The sequence below is a fragment of the Erpetoichthys calabaricus genome, chromosome 11, assembly GCF_900747795.2.
Source record: "Erpetoichthys calabaricus chromosome 11, fErpCal1.3, whole genome shotgun sequence".
Classification (NCBI taxonomy): domain Eukaryota; kingdom Metazoa; phylum Chordata; class Cladistia; order Polypteriformes; family Polypteridae; genus Erpetoichthys; species Erpetoichthys calabaricus.
In genome coordinates, this window is record NC_041404.2 from 157,059,456 (window position 1) to 157,085,002 (window position 25,547).

Sequence of the window (25,547 nt, forward strand, 5' to 3'; positions counted from 1 at the left end):
CAACTATCCCTGGGAAAGTAATATATTTTTAACCTCAATATACCTCTGTCCACAGTCATTTTTTTAAGTTAATTGTTTTATATAGGAAATAAAAAAAAAAAAAACAGAACACAATCAAATCAAACAAATAAAGATAACACAGTAGGTACTATAGTCATAGGGCCCATGGTAAAAAACAGTCAATGAGACCCTGCATTCAAACTCCATCCACAATCATTTAAGACCATTCATTATTTTTGCTTTGTAATATATGTCGTTTTAATCCTGAGGCAAATCATTTACTATGGAATCATGCAATAATATGTGATTCAATTCTATACTATAGCAGTGTATATCTCAGATTTTCTCTAACACATTGGGAAAAAGAAAATCAACAGAACATACCTTTGTAAGATCTTTGGTGTCCTTTGATTTGTTAGCCTCTTTTCTGGGACTTTGAGTCTTTGAACATCGAGCAGGTTTTGTTGCAGTGGAAGCAGTGATTTCAGTTGGTGCAACAGACATCCCCACTCCAGCATCATGGAGGAAAATGCGCTCACTCCTCCTTCGTGTCCATCGATCATCATCACTTGCCTCACCTCCTAAGTCAAAGCTAAATTCACGTGGTGACTTAACTTTTTTAGGCTTTCTGCCTTTTTCTGTCATCTTTGTCCTGTTCAAGCATGAATCATCTCCAGCTGCTACTTGAGAAATCACCAATTCAGGCAATTGTTTCTTATTATGAAGTTGTGCTGAAACCTTTTTCTTGATTTTAATATCACTTTCGGAATCTGTATACTCAAATTCAGTGCCTAGGAAGTGGGGGAAAAAAAATCTCTGAAGTTTTGCAAATTGCCATCTATTGATACTGCAGCACAAATTAAAAAAAAAATGGATGACAGAAACAAAACCTTCCTGATATGCAGAATGCACCAAGATAAGGACAGTGCAGACTGAGAAATCAGTTGTGGAAAACCCCTTTGCTTTATCCTGTATGCATTAGGTGTTTTTCATTCATTGGTCAAAGGCAGTGTCATCTGAGCTCTAAGCCTGTGCATATTGTTATTTCTACTCAAATTTTATATACTAAACTTTTAAAGTTATACATCTCTATTTAACATCATATCTACATATTTAGGTATTAATTGTTAGAATACTCTCCTTTTCACAGACCTTTTCAAAATGACATGATAGGAGCACTGCCTCTGACATGAACCGTCAACAACATCAACAGAAACATTTTTACAAAATATGCAAAAATCTTAAAATATAGGTTTGGTATAACAAAAACACATTATCAAATACACTGAAAATCTGTGTATTTATATTTGAGAAAAGTTCTACACAATAATGTAACTTAAATGATCAGAAATTAACAAATGCCCTAAAATGCTGCTTCTTGCCCCAGGTGGACTTTAGGACACTTGTATTCCATCTGTTGGGAGCCACACAGCTAGAATATGAACCAAGGGCAAAGCTATGGAAGGTTGGAGCCCAAGCCCATATTGTTGTCTTTGTTGTAGAAATTCAGAAAGCCTATAGATTAATTTTTTTTTAAATAGCCATTAAAGTGAGCCCATTGGTCCTACTGTATTAAGCTCTATCCCTCTGTGTAGGGTTCTTCCCATACAGGTTGGCCAGTGTTTAGAGCTAATGTTTGTTCCCAAATTAGTTATTCATCAAACACTATGGTGAAGTAAAGCTCAACTGGGGAATATTTCGACATGGAACCAAGATTTGATAAAAAGTGCTAATGTCATTCTTGAGTATAAAGTACTACATGAAACGAGAAATCACTGTCTGTTGAAACATCGTAGGCTCTGACACAATGCCTAGAAATGGCAGGTAAGAAAGAATTTGCCCTGCTATAACCTCATTCCTTGGGGAATGAGCAACCCACTGAACCAATGTTAATAACACTCCAAACAACTACAACAGTCTTAGAAGCTGTCATTTATCCTCAAACTGCTAGGCCAAGTATAACTGGTTTGAATACATCACAGGAAGAATGGCTTTTCACATAAAACGTCCAAAATTATAAACACACAGATGCAGAAAGCCTCATTTCTTAATGTGATCTACAGGACCTCTCAGTATTCAACATCAAATCCTGTTGTCTCTGACTCATTGTGTGACCTATAGAACTTTATTTAATAATGAGCAGTCACATTTTTCATATCTTTGTTTGTTGTTACCAATATGACACAGAAAACATCCTAAGCCTAGCAACAAGTAGTCTAAAGCAGACTTAGCAACATTTATATCATAGTTTGTAATATTCATGAACACTATTACTATTATTAAATGACAGTTTTAAAATGTTTCAATTTATACTTTTTCCTGTGTTTTACTGTTAAATATTTGTTTTGCAAGTCTGAAGATGCAATTTGTTTCTTGTGGAGTGTCTTGACCACAACAGCCCATTCTAAGAGATTATTGTATTGTTTCAAGATCTTTTCCAGATTTTTCCAGCTGTATTTGTGAAGAGGAATTAACACTTTAAAACATTATGTTATACTCTTGCAAATTTTACTTCACCATACAGTAGGTTCCTTTTCCTTTCATATATGGTTTAATCCTCATTCTAATGTGCTACAGCTATGAACATACCAGTTCTTTTTTGTATAATGCAAGTAAAACATAAGTGTTTAATTTGTTAACAATGGGCAATTAAGAAATTAACTTAAAACTTAGCAGGCAAGACCCATTTCACAACACTCGGACATTAGCTCTTTCATGTAGGAAACAAGTTCAAAATTTGTTTGCACCTTGTTCCCTAACATGATAGTGACTACAGGCCGCTCAAATTCTTCCACAAACAAGTTAATTAATTTAATACAAAAAACTAAAACAACAATAATCAAGTAAAATTGCATTGAGTAAATGGCTCAGGTCATTTTTATGAGTCACGGTAGAAAAGCTGCCATTACAAAATTAATTCCATCTTTTATTCTCAAATCAAGCCTTAGTGTGACTCTAAGGGTATAAAATATAAAAATAGGGGAAACAATCCTAAATAATAATAATTTATTACATTTATATAGCGCTTTTCTCAGTACTCAAAGCTCTATCCACACAGGGAGGAAGCGGGAATCGAACTCACAATCTTCCACAGTCTCCTTACTGCAAAGCAGCAGCACTACCACTGTGCCACCTGTGACTAAATAACCACTTTATGATGCAATATCAGGTGTGAAATATCCAGAAATACAGCACAAAAGCACACAAATACAACTACTAAACAATTCTTACCTATTAGGCTTTGTCTTTCTTCTTTTTTCTTAGCCTTCTGCTTTGCCTCCAACTGGACAACAGAGAGAGGAGGTGAGATAAGGGGAGTGGGTGTGGCACTGGCAGCAAACCTAGCAAGCAAACCCAAACCACTCTCCTCCAAAGTGGGAGAGCACAGTTGATTGGTTTCATCCATGCCATAGTCTTCTTCATCTATCTCGTCTTCCTCTTCCTCCTCATCCTCTTCATCAGAGGAAAAATCTGCTAATCAAATAGTGAAAGCTACATTGATTTTTTGGGACTTTCATATAATTTACAAAGTTAAGAATATTTGAATCTGAACAAAAGATAGTCTGTTAAAGATTAAGATCCTCTCTAACAGACTCACCAGACAGAGGTGAGAATCAAGATAAATTACAAAGGATATATATTAAACACACCCACAAATCATGGTCAAGAAAGTTGACTAGAGTTCACTTAATATTTTCCTACACATGCTGCCATCAACCCTGATGAATCCTACATTAGCAAAACTACTAAATACTGTAACAATCTAGTCTTGATTGAATCTGTATCAACATATCTAAATGTTAATGTATTAAAAAATATACTGTATGAACCACTATTGAGATTTTTGTCTCGGTTCCATTCACAGATGTTACATGATAAAACTTTTAATGGATTCAAATACTTAAATGTCAACTTGTCATACTAGAAGTTGTTAACCATATTCACCTTAAGAATGGAGTATTTAATAAGGAAATGGTACAAGACAAGCACATAGTAAGGCTTGTGTCAGTACTTAATCAACTGCAGTATGTGGAAACAGAGATGCAAAAAATTGGGCAGATGTTAACTGGCTGCCTCTGAAATGAATTACAAAGACTGACCAATTACTAGTAACATAGACAGCTGATACAGAAAATTGCTTATGTCATCTAGAATTCACTGTATATTTTACATTTAATAGAAATGCTCAGACCTGAAGCAACCTCTTTGAGCTTAGAGAAAACAGCTGTTCAACATATATGAAACTCACTGCTGCTTAGAAAGCAATTGAACAAAGATGCACATTAAAACTACATTATAACCATGTCACATCAAAACAAAATGAACATGTTTTCCTTCGCAATTAATTATAAATAAAAAAAAAAAAAAGTTAAGCTCAAGACAAATTACAAGAGATACAGATTCTGCTCACTAATGACAGTTAGGCGGACAAACACACAAAACACATAAATGCAGAAATACTTAAGTATCTACAGCATGCAGAGCCATCTGACCAGGTAAGTGATAGATTAACTATGAAACGTGAGTTTAACCTGTCAAGAGAGAAAAAGACAAAAGCAGTCAAATGTGTCCAGAATCTAATTTATTTCCTCAGCCAGATACCAGCTTTGAACAGCAAATGACTACTTTTTTAAACGCAAATTGAAAATTAAAAGAAACATCATACGGTAGTTCATGTTCTATAATGTCTTGCTAGTCTGATGCTGTAGATAAAAAGCCAAGAAGCAAACAAGTTAATGCAGAAAAAGAGAGCAAAATTTGTCACTAAGTGGTATATCACTTTGAGTACATTGGATTTACATTGATGTTAAAGCAGCTCACATTCATGCACAGAATAAGATTATCTCAAACATCTAGCAAAACCAAATAAGCCAAAAAAAAATACACTTAAAAAAAATAAAATAAGGACATACAAGCAAGCCTACCGTATACAAAGCAGGCTGTGTGTAGGCAGACATTCAACAGTTTTTGGTCCTTTTTATTTTCCGTAACATTTTTAGATTAAAAAACATGCAAACATACATACAAAAGCAAACCATACACTCGCTGAATGAAAAGTACCTTCACTTCATTATAGGCCTCATAAGACATGGTTATTTCTTTTAAAATGTGTCATTGTTTATTTTGTTAATGTCAAATTGAATCCTGTAACATACACTCCTCAATTTCACTTCCTTCAAAACAAAGAAAACAGTTTACTGTACATTATGTATTCTAGCAATCTGTTCAAAAGATGTGACTTTAAAAATTCACTGCTTAAATATATTGAAAAAACACATGCTTTTTATTTGAAATGAAAGGTGAAAATCTTTCCAACACTGAAAGCAAAATTGCAGAGCCACTTCTGTACACAGCCTGAATAAAAATAAACATAAGAAGATGGAGTGTTCTTTCTTTCTTTCCTGGGGACAGTCACTTTACATTTTTTAATTTCGGAAAGTGATGAATTAACTCATTAGATGAGAATGCTTCTTGTAATCATGTTAAAAACGTTGTTTTCTGTATCTAGCCAATCAGAAGGTTTGCTTTGGTAGTCCAGGCATGTGGGTCGCTCTTCACTTCAGACTTCAGTCATCCTGTCAGCTCTAAATTAGCTATAACCTTTGTAGAAAACCTTCTAGTTTTAAATCATTCATGCAAATTCTTGTTTGAGAGGGTGAAGTGGTGGTGGATACATATTGGATTAATTGGGTAATGCATTGTTTAGGAATATTTAAGTGCTTTTTCATAGGGGCACATTGTTTTCTCCAAAATAATACTCACCTTTAAAATGAAACCAACAATAAATTTTTGCAAAAAAAAAAAAAAAAAAAAAGAAGTTATCCTTAACAAATAGGAATATGACATGCACACGTTCGATTGATCATCATTGAAAAGTAATATTTTCATTATGAAATAAGAGCATTTTAATGTAATGTAAAATAGTGCTGGGGAAGGCATAAACCAAAAAGACTGCATTCCATATTTGGCATTGTATGAAATGTAAATTCATTGCCAAAGAGTGCTTATTTTGTAATGGTCAAACTTATATTTTCATGTTGTAGCAATTATAACACATTTAAAAGAATAACCATGGCTGTCAGACATTTTTGGCAAGGTTAAATTTGAAAACTAAGTACTGTTAAAGAAATGTAACTTTTTATGGTGCAACAGTGAAAATGCGAAAAGAATTAGTATTATGGTTAAGCTCAAACAAATGCCACATTGCGAAAAAAAAGAATATCCTACCTACAGAACAAGGTGCATGACTCAGATGACACAGAAAAGGACCTCACATACTGCATGGCAGTCTGCCCTACTCTCAGCCAACAGCTTTGTGTGTTTGTTATTATTTTTTGCACAGTGGGATGAGCAAATGCAAAGACTAATAAGACATTTAAAAGCATCATGAGTAGGAGAAGGGGTCATAGGTGAAAGGGTGGCCAAGCAGCTGCAAGGAGTAAGCGAGCAATTTAGAAAAGCTAGGTTATTTAATTTGTTTAGTAAACAGGGAAAGCCATTAGATACCCTATTGTCCAAATATCCCTTCTGTATAAAACAAATACAAAACCATAACAAAGTAGTATGCATGTATTAAGCAAACAAAAAAGTTAAAAAAGCAAAGGCATATTTGTCCAAATTTAAGACATGCTTTTTACAAAACCAGCATTATTTGTTTGCATAGCCCCATAACATTGCATTATTAAATCTTCGTATATATTAGACTTTGAGTAATAATGGTTTATACTTAAATAGTTTGACATCTAGTTTGATATCTAATTTAAATTTTGTAGCATTTATTAAAAGCTTCCCTAATGAAGATGTTTATTAAATAGGCATCAAATGCAGGTCTTATGTACCTACTACAATGACTTTTCTTGTTATAGTGTCCCTGATAAAGGTAGGTATACAATTTTCATTTGTGTTTCTGTAATGTAGGTGCCATTAAGAACAGAGAGTTAAATGTATTAATCTGGAGGAATAAATTAAACCATAAAATTCAAATTTAACACTTGCCCTTGTCAGTTGGAAGTAGGTTTCTCATATCTCTATGTCAGGAATAAAAAGAAAAAAAAATCTCCAAAAGAGATATGCTTTTTAATTAATTTTATCATCAGCCTTCCTCATCAATAATCCTGAAGATTTTGGTTATTAAATACAAACATTTGGGGCAATTCCAAAATTTCCCATCAGAATGCAATTTACCAAAAACTGTCAAACCACATAATTCTGCATCTTCAAAACTGTGAATTTGTTTCCTTTGAAAGGAAGGGATATTTGAATAACAGAGCAGTAAACTGCATTTGGGAATGAAGGGAAGCGGCCTATAACCTAATGAAGACATTGCAAGAGAGACAAAGCACACATTTTAGTTAAAAATGAAATCAATATATTTAATAAAGCTTGGTAAAAAAAAAAATGCAGTACAAACAACAAGCTCTTCACACACACACAGCATTGTCCATTTACAGTTCCACTGATGCCTTTAACAAGGCCAGACAGAGAGGATAAAAAGTAATAATAAAAAAAGATAAGTGAAGAAAGAAAAAAAAAGCAAAATCAAAAGGTGGGGCTCTAAAAAGAGCCAATAAAACTATTCACAATAATATAAATGTAAGAAAGAGCAGGCTACGCTGCCAGTATCAAAAGATGGCTGCTTCAGTTTTAGATCGCCATCAAAATATGCCCAAACACAATAATGATATGCATCTTTTTTCCAATATTATATATATATATATATATATATATATATATATAAATAAAAGACATATACATATACATATATAATGTGCATGTGTGTGTATTTGGTTATAATTTTGAGGTTGTGTGTCTAGTAACCTTGATCAAATGAGTCCTCCGAGGAGTCACTGAAGGAAGACCGCGCCTCTGCCTCTTGAAGGAGCAAAGCAAAGTGCTTGTGTTTTCTCTTGTTTGTTGCCTGCCTTGATTTCAGTGTTTCAACCGATGATGACATGCCTCTCTTGGATGGCTGTGCTGATTGTCTGCTCTTCTTTGACACAGAACCATATGGATTGGAAAGCTTTCCCTTCAATCCAGGGGTACTTAATGTAGAGTGAGGCCGCCATACATCCTTTATTGATTCATCTTCATCCTCAGAGTCTGTATCTGTTATTACAGAGTTGTATTATATTAGTATGTTCAGTTTAAAAATACCTTTTATAATCTAGACATGTCTCTGTAAATAGAAAAATGCAAACTGGTTGCCCATAAAACAGAACTAGAACCTGTAACGTTAAGGCTAGTTAAAAACACTGCCTATTAATCTTATGTTTTACTTGGACAAATAAAACAACAGCTACCCTACTACTGAAGATAACTAACAATCTCCAATTTGAAGGCAACTGGACAAAATTAATTTATCAAAAAATATGGTAAAATCCAAGAGACTAGAAAAACCTTAACACTGTACTGTATAGTACGGTTTCTTCCCACAAATATTTTAACTAAAAAAATGTTACTCAAGTTATCAGCATTGTTTATTTCTAAAAGAAGAAATCAAAAACAAACAACTATATTAAACAATTAGTTACCACCGGTTATTTATTCACAGCACACTATAAACATTTGAAAGAACTGTTGTATACAATCAAATTGGATAGAACAACAAGACCAAAGCAGGCAGCAATGTCTCACTTACTGTATGAATAACTGCTGACTTCTGACCTTGAAGGTGAGCGAGATGTTTTGAGCTGAGCTTTCACCTGTATTCCAACATTCATCTTCTTGGGTTTGGAGGATGATCTGCATTTACCTTCTTTAGAAGGTTTTTGTGAAATCCCCATGTTTTTAGAAAGATTTTTCTTTCTTTCTTTTGTGATCATTTCCAGTCCATGGGTAATAAGGGGTTTGCTACCAGAGCTGTTTTTGGTTTTTGAAAGTGGAACATCTGCAAACTTAAATGGGGACTTGCTGATTTTACTGAGTCTGTTTAGAGAAAGTGCTTTGTCCAGTTTGGTAGCCAATTTTTCATGATCAATGATTTTCTTCTTTTTCTTGCTTTTTGTCTGCATCTGTTACGAATTAATATTCATTATTAACAGAAAAGTAAAATTCAAGGTTCAATGCAAGCATGTATGCTACCATTAGAATACTAATCAGCTCTCAAACTCTGTAGCATTTGTTATCTTTTGACACTCAAGTTCTTAGACTTTTTTATTTACAGCCCTAGGCCTTTACTATGAGCCACAAAAAAACAAACTTATTATTCACATAAAGTAAAAGCACTCTGAAAAGCATTTAGCCTGTTGAGAATAAATACCACCAAATATGTACAAAATACATTTATAACAACATCTTCAAATTAAAATGAATAACAATTACATGTTAGCAGGTTTGATAATGGATGGATGGGTGGATGGACAAAGACATACACTTCTCGTGCTCTTTTCATGCTCACTTCACTTTCTAGTACAATTCTTTTCTAGTACAATTCTTCAAAACTCAGAATTCCACAAGCTCTGACAGAGATTTCCCAATGTCATATAACATGGTCAAATACAAACTCTATATTAGTCTACTGGAAGATAAGCCTACTTCTATTTCTATTCTAAATCTTTACTGGCAGAGTGCATTAAACAAAGGGGGGGGGGGGGGGTTGATCTGTCCAAATTTCACCTCTCTCAGCAATTTATTTACACAAAAAAATTACATATATAATATATAATAATAGAAATATTATAGGAGTTCATATTGCATATGAAAATGGACTGAAGAAGCCATATCGTAACAGATGAAATATTAAAATGATGCCAGAGTATGTTTCATTAGCTATGATGCTTTTACCAGGTGTATTTGGTATCCATCCCTACATAGTAACTTGTGTTCATGCATCATATTCACATCCATCTATCTACTTCAAATCTGCCCAATCAAATTATGACTCAGCGGCAGCCTAAAATTATCCTGACAGCATTGGGTGCAATAAGGACTCCATCCTGAATGGGGTACTATATGATAAATGCATTTTTAAATGTAATAATTCCCTTCAAAACAGTGTGCTTCACAGATCATACTCACGGAGAAGTTTTATTCCTATTTGGGACAAAGTGATTATTGATTTTTTTCCTTTCTTTATACAGAGGACCATACACAAACACAAATAATAAATTACAAAGTAGTTTCATAGAGCGTAGGACTTTAGGGACCTTCAATACTCATCTTAGTGTTATTCTGGATAAATTAGATGAATAGAGTTAATGTATTTTGTTGGGCTCAATGGCCTGTTCTAATATCACTGTTACGAGTTTTTACTTTTTGGTGAAAATGGGACAAAAACCTAGTTGTGTGTGTATGATAAAAAAAAAATCTTAGTATTTCACGTTACAGCAACATATAGTAGCTAGTAAATGCTGTGCTTGGTTCCTATATTTCTTACAATGCTGTCAGGATAACCCCTTGCTCTCTGTGACACCAAATTGGAAAAGTGGGATCAAAAAATGGATGAAAATAGAGTAATGACAGACAGTAAGTAAGAATTCTATTTCTGGGCGTATTTTTAGGACTATAGAGATCAACCAAGGAGTCAAAAATATATCCAAGTTAATTAGTTACTATTGTTGTATACAAGAAGACAGAAACTCTCAGTAACATGTAAAGGGTAACATTTGTATGCAAGCTACCAACCTCCAAGGAAAAGCTAGATGATGCTTCCTGATCATCCCAAATTTTGCTTTTCTTTTTCATTTGAATGCCAATGCTGTCTAGCTCTTCTTCCTCCTCTGGATTCAGGCCACGAAACCGTTTACCAGTGATCTCACCGGTCTCCGAGTCCTCAGAGAGTAAGAGGCTCTTGCCAAGTCTAGTTTGGAAGAACAGAAGAGTTGAAAATGAGCAACTTAAACATATTTTTATTAATTAAACAAACTGAGAGGAACACAATAATTAAACATACTATTTAAAATCAAAGTTAAACCTATAATGTTAATGACTACTAATGATAACATAACAGTTGTGAGGGATGGCCAGCCATTTACCCCAGCCAATACCCCCAGGCCGCTAGATGGAGCCCTCCCTGTAGCATGGAAGTGCCCCGAAGACCAGCAAGGAATTATGGACAATGGAGTTTTTATTCCCAACCCTGCTGGACACCGTGAGGCCCACCAGAGGACGCTGCAGGGAGGCTCAAGGACTCTTACGTGCCCTATAACCCGGAAGTGCGTCATGATCACATGACAAGAAGAAACGACGTGCTTCCGGGTTGAGGAAAAGGACTTTTACCCTGACCCGGAAGTCATAAGGACTTGTGGGATTGTTGGACAGGAACACCTCCGGGTCAGGGAATATAAAAGGACGATGGGAAATCCCAGACGTTGAGCTGAGCTTGGTGGAAGGGTGGCAACGCGTCTGGGAGTGTGGAGGATTGGTTATTGTTTATTGATTAGTTATTGATTTAGGAGATTTGTGGAGAGGTGGTGCTTTGTGCACATTATTATTATAATAAATTCAATATTTGGACTTTTATCTGGTGTCTGACGTCTGGTCTGAGGGTTCAAGGAGTCACGGAAACCTTAATCTGTCACACAGTGAAACAATTTAAAAAACTCTTTCAATGTGTTTGGTGTTTAATTTTTTGTGCATGTACCTTGAAGCAAGTCATGTGAAGCACCTCAAAGTTTACAAATTAGTGAAGGGGCAATTTAGTGTTTGTTTCTCCCCAAACAATCATCTTCAACCAAAAACATTGTGGTTATTAAATACGATCATCTTTAACAGAAGACAGTGTTTACACACTAGATTAAATTAATTCAACATTTTTTTCTTTACTGTAATTAAATGACTAGAAATGCCCTGAACTAAAAATGAGAACTATACCAAACACATTTTCATTAACCTCATGTATGAACCATCATTCCAAAATGTCCATACACACCTTCCACATTTACTTTCACTTTTCCCAGGAGGTGAGGAAGATGTACTTAATCCATGTTTTCTCTTTCTTGGTCTTCCTGGACCTCTTCTTGTTAAACTTTGGTTCTTTTCATCATGTCTCTCCCTAACAGGTTAGAATTCATATCTCCAATTAATTCAGACATTTGTGTGGAGATTTTTCATTTGAAACAAGCACAATTGCAGTATTGAATTAACAACAATCTTAAACTGGACTAGACATTTTGTAAACTGTCCAAGTTAGCACTGAGCACACAATATAAGAGAGAGAGAGAGAGAGAGAGGAAGAAAAAAAAATAACATTAAACCAATCTGTATCTTCATCACTACCAACTTTGCTCAGTAAGGAATCCATTTGTAGGAAACAGTTGAAAGTCTCATCTTTAAAACATCTGGTTAGCATTTTCCCTAAAATTTGTAACTCTGCATTTTGAGGTAAAAATTATGCACATAATTTCAATGTATGAAGATTTGGAAAATCTGTCTTAAAAAATACTGACACATTAACAAAAAACTTACTCTGCATCCCTTCGCTTCTGCAGCTTAGCCAGCTCTCTCTGTTTGTCTTTATATTGCCTCTGTAGCTCTGCCAGTCTCATCCTGTAATCCAGCTCCATTGCACCCATCCCTTCTATTGTGGATTTAATGGAGAACATCTGATAGTAAACAAAAAGGATTTAAATATATATTACCCCAACAGAATCCAAGCTGACTGAAACAGCAAATAATAATTAGTCATTAAAGTGAATATCTCCTACAAATGGACACAGGTCACCGAACACCAGGAAATTTTTTCCTTAAAACACAAAAATCTGAAATTTCACATGAACACTAGAGAAGAAGATAGCTAACCATCTTAAACAGTTTGCAAAGGTTTAGCAAGCTAATCTCAAAGGTAAAACTATTTTACCCCCTGGGCAGTCTTCCTTACTTGCTCTTTATTTCATTTTTCACAAGGAGAGTTTCTTTATCTGCCAAGACTGCAAGAGTTCAAAATGCTCAAGAATAATTCTGAGTCGTAAAGACAACTAGATTAATTCAGATGATCATGCTGAGCCTTTGCTTGTGTCAAATATTGAGCACCCTATTAAAAAAGTGAATGCTATCAGAATCATTGGAAATACAAATGTTAATTCTGTTGACATACAAACTGTCTCCACCTATCCAGCAATTTTCTAAACATGCTTTTCCCAGTATAGGGTTGTAGGGGGCAACAATCTGTCATATGTTTACAGCTGGTGGGCAATTCCAACTGTTGGCTAGGACAGTCCAATGATAAGCATATCAACACATAATCATCTATATTCACTCAATCAGGGCCACTTTTGTGGAACCAGTTAATACAGAATGCATATCTTACAGGTGTGGATTAAAAAAAAAAAAGGTTGAGATGTATGATAGGACTGGAAATTGCATCCAGGTTCACAGAGCTGTGACAACAGTGATAGGCACTTCACCATTATACTGCCCAGTTATACTATTTCTGTACACACTGACTTGATATGCTGTGTGGTGGCAAACATTCTGCACTCTGCCAGCCTAGGAGGTTTAATCTATGGCACTTTTCCCTCATGTTAACATATACGCATTGCTCTCTGAAGTGGCCAAACAAGCAATCTATAGGCTATTTGATGAACTTGAGTTATTTTGGCAATAGTTTGAGATTAACCACTGTAACAAAAGCCAAAAATCAAAACATTTACCTACAGATGCAGAACAAGAATTCTAGTTGTGGACAAGCCATTAAATCTAATAAAAGGCCAATTTGCACTTGGAAAAAAAAGAACATTTTTGAAGCATGATTAGAGTGCCAGGTGCTGCTGGAAAAGGCTCCAATACTTTGTCAAGACAATCAGAAAATGTATTTTACAGACATCTATACAACAGTCAATGACCGATACAACTGTACGCATCTATCAATGAATAACATTGTTTCTATATTTCCATAGTGGCAATGGATGATCGATCACAAACAAAGATAGTATAATTCCTTAATACATGAACTTTGGAAAAAATTGCAGGTTGACCACTCCCAAAGTTTACTGGAGCTTGTTTTGTTTATACATATGAGGACACCTGGTTATTCCTGTATTGACAGCATTAAACATATGACAGGCTCAGACACAGAGATAGGGTTCTGTACATATCAAAAAAGGTCTATGACCCCCACTGACATGTGCAGAGGAGAGATGTTGAGTATGCTTGGGAGAAAAATGCTAGGGATGGAGCTGCCAGGCAAGAGGAAAAGAGGAAGGCCTAAGAGGAGGTCTGTGGATGTGGTGAAAGAGGACATGCAAGTGGTGGGTGTGACAGAGTAAGATAGAGAGGACAGGAAGATATGGAAAAAGATGATCCGCTGTGGCGACACCTAAAGGGAGCAGGCAAAATAAGCTTTTATAATATACTGTAAATTTGAGTATTATATACAGTTTCAGTGTTGTTCACATATTCCCTCAACCTTACAGTTTACAGGTAAGCACCCAAATAGATGGGATTTGTGAAAAACACTAAATTGCCACTAAACAAGCTTATTATTACGTGAGTTGAAATCAACAAATTTACAGAACTTGATTATTTTTCTTCAGTATAAGCTACTGCTTCTCCAAAATTCCTGAAAAAATAGCTATTTAGTGCAGCCAAACAATGTTTTTCATTGTTATGCTAAAGCACTCATACAGGTCTACTAATTTACCATTTGTTGGGCTGGATTACCAACAATATTAATTAAATACCTGCAATGTTCTTATCACTCAGTCAACTTTGTATGCCACAATCTACTTTGCAGTGGCGTATTGTGTGTGGTTTTTATTAGAAGCCTTCTTTACTACCAGGCAGACCTTGAGAGCAAAGTGTTGGCATTCCAGGTGTATTAATCTGCACTATAATTAATCCACTTCACAATTACAATCTTAAATTTGCCTAAAGTCCCAAATATATTTATCATTTTCCGGGACCACAAATAAAAAAAAGAACATACATCAGCCGTTACATTTTAATGTTGCATTCCTCATTAAACTTGAGTTTCTATATTCATCCATCCATCTATTATCCAACCCGCTATATCCTAACTACAGGGTCACGGGGGGTCTGCTGGAGCCAATCCCAGCCAACACAGGGCAAAAGGCAGGAAACAAATCCCGGGTAGGGCGCCAGCCCACCATAGGGCACACACACACACACACACACACACACCAAGCACACACTAGGGACAATTTAGGATCACCAATGCACCTAACCTGCATGTCTTTGGACTGTGGGAGGAAACCGGAGTACCCAGAGGAAACCCACGCAGACAAGGGGAGAACATGCAAACTCCACGCAGGGAGGACCCGGTTTCTATATTCATTGTACTGAAATTCAAAGACAAACTCTAGTCATTAATCTATTGAGCATGACCCTGCTATAAATAGCTTAAGGTCATGGGATGCCAGTATCGATAATGGTAGAAGAGGGTGCAAGGCAGAAACTGTTAATGTCAATGATAATTACTTATTTTTGCACATTTTTGTGTACATTTACTTTGTTTTCCATGTTGTAATTTGTATTTGTTATGATGGTGACATCTTTAAACAGGTGGCGCAGTGGTAGTGCTGCTGCTTTGCAGTAAGGAGACTGTGGAAGATTGTGGGTTCGCTTCCCAGTTCCTCCCTGAGTGAATAGCGCTTTGAGTAGTGAGAAAAGCATTATATAAATTTAATGAATTATTATTATTATTAGTATTAAGGTGCCATTTCAGAATGGATTTTCCGAGTGTGCACTGCCATTTTGCATTTATTTTTCATGGTTGCAGTTTGGCTATGACACCCTCTGCTACCCATTTGAACACCCGAGTCACAATGTATGACATGGTTCTGTCATTGCTATTTAAAATGGTGGCATGGTAACTAAGGCTTCTAACCTTTTAAAAAAATCTCCTGGTTAAAAATCTCTTATTTTCTCTCAGAGGACAACAAAGTCAGCTTAAGGTGTTTCAGAAGATTAATAATTCTGAAAAGGGGCTAGTTTATTTTTGAGCACATTCACAGTCACACCAATGATTACATCAGGTCAATTCAAAATGTCAAGTCAAATGGAGTCAGTAGCTCTAACCACTGTCACCACCACTGTGTGATAAAAGAAAAATAGTACTTTACAAGTTAACAGAAATATTTAAGTGTTAAAAATTACTGAGTGTACCACTGTTTACCAGAACACATTTAGACATTACACCAGTGCTCAGGAAAAACAAACATGACCTCCCAATACAATTTATAAATAAATGACAAGACATACCTGTCCCCATAACAAAAAATAAATAAAAACTATTGATGCTGAGCAACTATGGTGGTTTGGAAGGGTAATGGAGAAGAAATCATGAATCTTTTTTGATAAAGTAGCATTCTATAGCAGTTTGGTATTGAATAGTTGACCACATATTTAAAGCGTGCATAGAGATTAAATGAAGCAATGTGCAAGGTAGATCAGACTAATTTTCACTGTGGACAGTTATATACTATATATATATGGTCATGAGCTATGGGTAGTGACCGAAAGAACGAGATCGCGAATACAAGCGGCTGACATGAGTTTCCTCCGCAGGGTGTCTGGGCTCTCCCTTAAAGATAGGGTGAGAAGCTCAGTCATCCGGGAGGGGCTCAGAGTAGAGCCGCTGCTCCTCCGCATCGAGAGGAGTCAGATTAGGTGGCTCGGGCATCTGATCAGGATGCCTCCTGGACGCCTCCCTGGGGAGGTGTTCCGGGCACGTCCAACCGGGAGGAGGCCCCGGGGAAGACCCAGGACACGCTGGAGGGACTATGTCTCCCGGCTGGCCTGGGAACACCTCGGATTCTCCCGGAAGAGCTAGAAGAAGTGGCCGGGGAGAGGGAAGTCTGGGCATCTCTGCTCAAGCTGCTGCCCCCGCGACCCGACCTCGGATAAGCGGAAGAGAATGGATGGATGGATGGACAGTTATATACTATAATATGTACCCAAATGCTGTACAATTTTATTGCTTTATCACTGTCGTGAGTAAGCATATGGAAACATTAAAGGTGTTAAAATAATTACAGAATTTACTTTGTGTGTAGTACAATATTACAAATTTTATGGTAATAAAATACAATAAAGGGGTGAAAAAAAAAACACACAGATCACATATTCCCCTCATGTGCAATAATCATAGGACTGACAAATATCTCTGAGCTCCACTACATGTGACTCATTAGTACTGTCATCTCTCAAAAAAATTAGTGTATGATAAAAGAGAAACTAAATTGCTATTTGGGCACAAAATCTTGACAGCCGATTAATTCCATATGAAGAATATAAACGTGATATTTATGGGGTCTAGAAGAATGCCCCTTAAAAATCTCTATTTTACAAAGGTAGCTAAAAAAATGTTTTCTTTAACTAATATTTTTGCTTTATTAGTTGATCTGGTGGTCTGTTACCTGAAAACTATACTTCCTTTAAAAACTGTTCACCTGTGAATTATACCAAGTACAGTAATGTCAAATTACTGTAAGTGCAAACCTACAAAACAGTGTTACTTTAACATTTCACCATAACTTCTCTGTAAGTTGGAAAAAGTCTAGAACAAATTCAAACTCTTATATCAGCAACGCCTCTAACTTTACAGAGAACAAAGTAAATCCAAAAAGCAAACGTAGATACAGAAGGAATTATTATTCTTACAGGCTCGTCTTTTTTCTGCATCCAGCTGTATTTCTTGTTCGGGTTTAGCTCTCGAGGTAGCCGGATAGTTATTGCAGGCTTGCATGCAAGTGCTTCCATTAAAACTTTTGTGCCTGCAACCAATAGACTTTCTAAATCAGCTCTCATTGTGCCTGAAAGGGGACAAAAAAACACATCTCTTAAAGTAACCAAACTATTCCACTAACTGTTCTAACAAGGAAATAAAAAAAGCACATAAACCTTTTGTAAATTACAGGTATACCAGTTCATTGTGAGTCAGCTACAAAGTAGCCATGGTTTGCTTACAACAAAACCAAAACATGTTCACCAGACAATATAATAAATCATTTAACTTAAAATTGACTCAATGCAAAAAAGACTTACAGTTGATCTCATTCCTCCTTCGCTTTAGCTCTAACTCAGCAATTTCACTCAACAGGGCAATTCCATGAAGGTCATCTGAATCAATGGCAGGAAAACTGGGGGCAGTCTCAAAGACTGCAGGAAGAATAATGTCACTATTTAACGTTGGCAGGGAACATGCTTGTGGTAGTTCAGTGGCTGCCACCAAAGCATTCATACCCGCCATAGGATCTTCGGACTTAATATCCACTGAATCAAAGTTGCTAGATGGAGAGGAAACAACAGTCTCTTTGCCAGATAAAGTAACTTGAGGATTATCTAATGTTAAAGGCAGTATGTTTGATATAGTCTCTACTGCCTGTTCTTCCTCTATTTTGTTACAGCTCAAGTCACATGTGTCCATATCTAAAAAGCCTTCTGCCCTTGGCTGAAGTTCTAAAGAATCCTGGTAGGTTTCAGAAGTGTCAAAGTTCACAAATTCTGTACATGTTTCCACTTTTTGTTCTTCAATCTGGGGCTGCTTAGTTTCCTGGCAGTTCAGGAGTTGGTAGGAATTGTGGCAGTTTACTATGGCAGGATTGTCATTCTCTACTTCTCCGATGTCCTTTTCTTGTTCCTGCTCCAGGACACCTGCACACATTTCCATTATGGGCTGCATTTCCTGTTCACTAGCCAAATTATGATCTTTATTGACACATTCCATGAGAGCAATACTCTCATTCTCTTCTACCAGATTTTCTTGGCATAGGCTCTCACAATTTTCATCAAGCTGCGGCTCTTCTTTGTGCTCGGAGTTCTCAGCTATTGATTGTTCTTCCTCAGAAGTATGCAGGTGTTGTACAGTGTTGGGCGAGTGTAAATGCATGGGTTTAACTTCAGGTGAGGTAGCCAAATGCTCAGAGGTTTCCTCTGGCAAGGGCACATCTGGAGCCAGTCCATCGGCATCCGCAGCAGCAGCAGGCTGTAGGAGGTAGGGGTAATTGCCACCAAAAGGAGCAGTTATTGATTGCAAAGAATAGCCTGGAGGGATTTCTGTGAAAATATATCAAGACAGCAGTCTTAAAGACTTCAAAAAGCTTGAATCAATGAAATGAAGTTTGACAAAATAATTAAGAAAAACTTTCTAATGCAAATCTGAAGTTTTAAGAAAACTAACATAATTCACTGAATGTACATAGCCACTGAAAGCAATTATAAAATTCTGCTCATATTGTAAAAGGATATTGCCTGAAAAGCAATTAGGGAAAACAAAACCTGACAATCAAATGGCATTGACCTAACCTTTATCCTTGTCTTTTTGGGTGGTGACACACATAGAGACTACATGCAGCTCTTTTAGGCCGAGCCTGGCAATGCTCTGTAGATCACATGGCCAGCAAATATCCACTCCAGACCCAGGTCCATAAATGGATCCTTGAAGGGAGTATCAAGACACTGATGACACTTTTCAAGTATAGAGTTTGGACATCTAAGGTTGCACCACTTGAGGATGGTAACGTACATTTGACCTTCGCAGACCATGATCACCAATAGACACTGAACAGTACCAAGTCGATTATAATAAGGCTAGAGTGAGAATTAGAACCTCAAAATGTGAGGTCATGGTACTTATCCTGTAAAGAGTGTTGTGCTCCCTAGTCCCTACAATTAAACGGTGAGAAGCTGCCAAAGGTGAGGACTTCATATATCTGAAGGACATGTTCATGAATGAAGGTACTGGTGACCAAAGGACTGACAAACAAATCTGGGCAATATCATCTGTTTTCTGATACTGTATTACACCACAGTAGTGAGGCAGCAGCCTGTGGTAAGAAGAGTTCAAGGGGAGTAGCCTTTGTAGCAAAAAGAAAGTTTTGTTTCAAAGGTAGCATGATCGCTTGTCGGATGAATTGAAAGAAGCAAGATTTGGGGCTGTGTCTTGGAAGAAACAAGATGCAGTGGCATTCATGGACGGGCAAGGCGCTCTTGGGAAGCTGCGACAGAGGTGGAAGCTCTGTGAACTGTGGTGTCCAGATGTAGAGGCAATTCGGGTCTGCGTGATAGACTGGGATGCATCAGGCTACACTGCTGCAGAATCTCAGTGTCCTGACGAGGACATAGTTATTAAAAAAACATGAAGAGTTTTACCTCTCCACTGTTGTACTTTTAACTTATTTACTGGGTTTATTATTTATTGAACGCCCCAAGACATAGACTGTTTTATAGCACAATTTTATTTATTTATGGAATTATTTGATTTTTTTGAAAGTGCACAGTCTTGAACTTTTTACACTTTTAATTCTCCAAGTTTTAATAGGCTGCCGTTCTTTTGATTTTAAAGCCTCGCTTATCTACTCAATCAGCATGGTTCATGACTATTGATATCCAAGATAAAGGAAAATACCCAGGGAATCACACAGCTAAGTCATTTTGACTTAACAATCACATTAAAAGCTTCACCTATGGTCATGGATATTGAAAGTAACTAAAAGAATAAGAACGCAAATAAAAACAGACAAACTATGTTTCCTGAACAGGGCTGCTCAAGTCACTCTTCATGACAGGAGAAGCTATAAAAAGTTAAGAGAATAGAGTGGACTGGTTTGCCTAGCATGGTATATTACCAACTATAACTCTCATCCACAAAAGGACATTCAAGGAGACGGAAGATTAACCTCCCATAGTAGAAACAATTGGAAAAAAATAAAAACAGCATATCCCAATTTATTGCTTCCTATTACACCTTACAAATACATTTTCACAACTCAGATTTGTACATGTCAAATATTAATATTCTTCACTGCTAAAAAAAGTATTATTTAAAAAAACACATCAGTAAATCCTACACTCACCAGAAAACATTGCTTGAAAGGTTTTAGAAGCTTCTTTACAAAAATCATGTTCTTTCTTTTCTAGTTCCTCCAAGACTTCCTCCTTAGGAGGAACAGGAGGCTCAGGTGGTGGGGAAGCAGTTGGGGGACTGGATGGACGATGACCTGGAGCTGAAGGATGTGAGTAGAGCTGCTGGGAAATGGCCTCTTCTACTTTGTGTTCACCACCAGATTTGAGGGCAGTGACGGGCAAAGGGGAGGGAGTGAGCGGTTGGGGTGTCACAACTTTGCCATAAGATGTAGATGGGGCCGGTGAAAGAGATTGTTGCTTTCTGGAATGAGAGGCAGGGGGACACGCAGCAACAAGTCCATGTTTGGTTTCATTGCCTCTTTTGCAGGCCTTGTCTTCAACTTCATTTCTTTGTTCGCTGGCCTTCAGACGTTCCTGTAGACAGAAAGACATTTTCATATATCACTATTGCTCCATGGTCCACAAAGTATTTCTGGTGAGAAACACCAGTTATGCCTTAGAGGTGAATTCTGTGAGCTAATCCAAGTTAAAATTAGCAGTTCCTTGGCAAATTACAAGATCTGGCTGCCTAAAGTAGAAACTACTGTAAAAGTTTATAGCTTTGAAAAGCAGCCACATACCTTTCTTGCCTCTTAAAAATAAACCCGAACATACATTATCCTTTTTCTTTTTTTTTTTTAAATTTAATGATTGTGCCTAACTCACTTTAACAGACCATCTTGTTTAGGAAACAATTAGACTATGTCTACAATAGAAAAGTACAAAATATTCAGCAGCTACCAATATCTCTAGCAAGTTCAGAAAAAATTATTTGTTCAAAGAAATTAATTTTGCTTAAACCCCACCGAAAAGAACAGTACAGAGCCAGCCAAATGAACCTCTACATACAGACAGGTACCACAACTATTACTCAGAATTGTAAGTATGAGAAAAATATCAAGAGTTTCATTATTAAAATAACATGCACTGTTTTATTAACATTTAACTTCTATTTATTTTCTTGGATAAAAAGTAATCTTTGTTCACCTCCTCCCCATGTTTGGGTAGATACTTTTGTATTGACCTAAAAGCTTAAGGTTATCATAGTAGTCAATCATTAAAGGTTCAAAGAAATTGTTTTTAGATAAGGTGAAGAAAAAAAAATTCTGGAAGGATTACAGTTTCAAATGAAGTTCTCTTTCATTGGTGCTGTAACTTAAGGTTTACATTGCACCTGTCTAAGATCTTCTTTCTTAGACCATCTGCGAGATAGAGCAGACATATGAACTCACCACAAGTTGTGCACTTCTTTGAAGTTCCATTGCTTGTGCAGCTTGCTGATGGAAAATATACATTTCATGCTGTCTTAGCAACTGCTGGTGAGACAGTAGTTGAAGCTGATGTGCATGCTGAAGTGTACTTCCAGCTGGAGGATACACAGCTGGCCAGAGAGGGGGTGCCCGTTCCATCAATTCAGCTACCAGAAAAGGAATAACAGAGCAGTATATGAACATATTAAAAAGTTACAATAGTTATACCTTGGTTAGGTGTAGTTTTGTGCATACTAGATGAAATTTGTGCATTAGGAAATGGATTCTCTCCTAAAATCTTATGAAACACATAATTCTGCAGACATGCAGGGTTTGGCAGAGTGGTACCACAACAAACAAAATAAAAAGTTAGAGAAAAACCCTTACCAAAGTGTGGAAGGTGTTCTGTTGGAATAACTAACAGCTGCCCAGACTGGGGATCACGTGCAAACTGGTATGGTGAAGGTATAGAGCCTGGAAGGCCAGCATGATAGCCCGTAGGCATGCTTTGATGCAAAGATGGGTGTCCCAAGCCTAGGATAAAACACAGAAATAGTTTGTTCAGCACAGAAATTGAATAAAATATAAAATGGAGATGTATCTATATAAAAGTTGAATGTTTTTATTTTCTTTTAAAAAGACATTTATTACATATAAATGTAAGTTAATTAGAAATGCGAGTGGGTAAGTAGGAAAAGGCTTGCAAAAATGACTATGCCACATCAAAATTACCACTTTAGTTGCTTTAAGGCAGTTATTCATTTAAAGCACTTGTCTGATGACCAATTCTAACCAAAAATTAAGACTTCTAGTTGGTAGTCAGTCTCACAGATCCAGATGTGATTCTCAATTGAGAATGAACATCTGGGGCAACTTGTTAAAGGAATCAGTGAACAGTAGTGAAATCAGCTGCCTAAAAGGCACTGCCCATGGTGTTTCTTTCTAAAAACACACCCTAGTTTCCTCAAGGTTATTCACTTTAAATATTCATGGCTACAGTGTCCTTTTCTGCTCATGTATTAGTTATTTTTTAAAAATATTTCTCTAACTATGGTTAGACAGGGGAGAGAAAAAGAAACCAAACAAAAGACAGCACTGAGACACTGAGAGACAATAAAAAGGTAAACTTGCTATTAGCAATTCAACAGTTCAGTACCTGAAACTTGATTAATTCATATCTTGCTTTTATTTTGATTGGTGCATCACTACATGCCATAAAAGCAGTAAATGGTATTTAGAGCAGCATTGTGGTCTGTATGTATACTATGTGTTGAAATGCTGTGAACATATTCGGGTATGGCATGTTTGACACTTTCATCGAGTCTGTAATGTTAACTTACTTGACTTAATCATTCAGATGTGCAATGAAATGCTGGGTGCTGTGCAGTCTTGTCTGTGTTTCTACTGGAGTTGTGTCAGCATCATTAGTCACAGTTACTGTTTTGAATGTAATGATCACTGAAAATTACACCTCCTATGGCTCTTCTTTAACAACTCATTTAATGGTAGTTCCTTTCTTCTCCTAGATGTGACAGCACACTGTTTAGTTTGTCCATCCATCTATCTATCAATTATCTTAACCCACATATCCAGGGCAGGATCGCAGGGCAGCTGGAGTGTGTCTCAGCAATCATTAGGTGTAAGGCAGGAACACTATCTATACAGGGTGCCAGTCACACTGTTTACTTTGAAAGCATATTTTACAGTTCATCTTTTCATAAACGTAGCTGCCATTCCTTTTAACCTTATATTGACTGAAGCAGTATTGTTGTAATTGACAGTGACAGGAACCACATAAGGCGGCAGCAGTTCATCATTCACTCTTACCACTAGCCCAGTGATGCCTTTAACACCAAGGTATAATCTGGTTTAACAGGAGAGTTTCTCCTTGGCAACAAGTTATGTTTATTTTCAACAGACATAAAATAATCTGTTCACACACATTTACATTTTAATCAGAGGTCTTCTTAGGCTGCGGTGGGTTGGCACCCTGCCCGGGATTGGTTCCTGCCTTGTGCCCTGTGTTGGCTGGGATTGGCTCCAGCAGACCCCCGTGACCCTGTGTTCAGATTCAGCAGGTTGGAAAATGGATGGATGGATGGATGGTCTTCTTAGGAGATTTTTCAGCCATAGAAGATTTACCTATTGTGACCACATACTTGCTGTCTGTTGTATTGTTACTATTTACTGTTTACATCACCACTCCCTACTCACTCTGAGCTCCATCTTCATAACCCTTTGGATTCATTTAGAAATACTCAAACTGACTGAACCATAAACTGTTGCAATCCACTTTTAAGCAAAATTTACTCATGGTCATCACCAGATTGATTTTTTTTTGATAAAATGTTTCTTACAGAAAATAGGTAGAGTAGCACAAATACCTTCAGCAAATTAATGTTTCAGCACGAGTAATTTCTTCTCAAAACCCACCCTGGTGAGAAAGAATTAGTAGAATCTTTCCAGTATCTAAACACTTGTGACCTGTTTCTATAATACTGTATATATTGTACTACATTATTTCTTGTACTTTGATTTATGTCTTATGTGCATTTTTAAGTGGTATGAGATGGGATTCACTGTGAATGACACTTTGGGGGAAAAAAAACAAATATTTTACATTATATTATAAAGACTCGCCAAACTCAGACACGTAAAAATAAGACATTAAGAACCACTACTACAGTAAAGTTTCAATGATTACTTCAAATGGATCAAGACAAAACATTTCCTATCTAAAGAACTTCACAACTATATATACATATATATTGTGTATATTTTTATGCAATACAACTGGTGTCAAACATTTCACTGCATTCTTTGTTCATTTGAAATGTCTCAATTCAATAAGAAGATAGTGATTAATTTAAATATATTTAGGAAGATTATTCCCTTTTGTCTAATGTAGTCAAAATGTTACTTCTCTGGTCAAAGGTTTTAGTATTTTTTATTAAGAATACTTTAACAATAATAAAATCCATCCATTCTTTCTCTAAATCCAAAATATTTTAATAAAATTAGTATAGATTCAAAAATACATTTCTAAACCTAGTTCAAGTATTAAAAATTTACAAGATACTAAAAAAATGCAATTTATTTAAATTCAGAAGCATCTACCCATTTCCTAAACCCACATTTTCTTTATAGGCTAATCCTACATCTCTGGATACGAAACAGGAACCTATGGAGAATGGGACGCCAGTCCACTGCATAAACACACACATATAACAAGTCTCACTCATACAGTACCAGACAAACTATACTGTCACCAGCTAACTTCACATAAACCTTTTAGTGATATGGGAGAAAACATACACAAAACAGAAGACAATGTGCAAATTAAAAAATACAGCAATAGTGCTGCTCAGAATTAACATGTATTAAAGTAATTTGAAAATTCTGCTTATCATACTGTTTTACAAGTATAGCTACATTAGTAGTACAATTACTGGGCACAAAATTAAAACATTGTCTCAGTCTGTGAATTTAATTTAT

At 36.4% G+C, this 25,547-nt stretch overlaps 1 protein-coding gene and 1 long non-coding RNA gene across 11 annotated transcripts in view; both read right to left on the bottom strand.

Moving 5' to 3' along the window:
• The window catches only part of LOC127529615 (uncharacterized), a 487,131-nt gene that overhangs the window by 233,989 nt on the left and 227,595 nt on the right, over positions 1-25,547 (bottom strand). The window lies entirely within an intron of this gene.
• The window catches only part of tnrc18 (trinucleotide repeat containing 18), a 143,936-nt gene that overhangs the window by 45,465 nt on the left and 72,924 nt on the right, over positions 1-25,547 (bottom strand). For 5 of the 7 annotated variants that reach the window (XM_051933759.1, XM_051933763.1, XM_051933758.1 and 2 more), the window contains exons 8-19: positions 22,440-22,586; positions 22,035-22,219; positions 20,754-21,177; positions 17,944-18,954; positions 17,560-17,711; positions 12,406-12,542; positions 11,870-11,992; positions 10,624-10,798; positions 8,639-9,011; positions 7,819-8,106; positions 3,232-3,474; positions 385-791 (exon numbers count right to left, since the gene is read on the bottom strand). In XM_051933759.1, the coding sequence (XP_051789719.1) occupies positions 385-791; positions 3,232-3,474; positions 7,819-8,106; positions 8,639-9,011; positions 10,624-10,798; positions 11,870-11,992; positions 12,406-12,542; positions 17,560-17,711; positions 17,944-18,954; positions 20,754-21,177; positions 22,035-22,219; positions 22,440-22,586 (3,665 nt within the window). The remainder of the gene's footprint in view (positions 1-384; positions 792-3,231; positions 3,475-7,818; positions 8,107-8,638; positions 9,012-10,623; positions 10,799-11,869; positions 11,993-12,405; positions 12,543-17,559; positions 17,712-17,943; positions 18,955-20,753; positions 21,178-22,034; positions 22,220-22,439; positions 22,587-25,547) is intronic. The other 2 variants (XM_028814405.2, XM_051933761.1) reach the window with 1 other exon arrangement.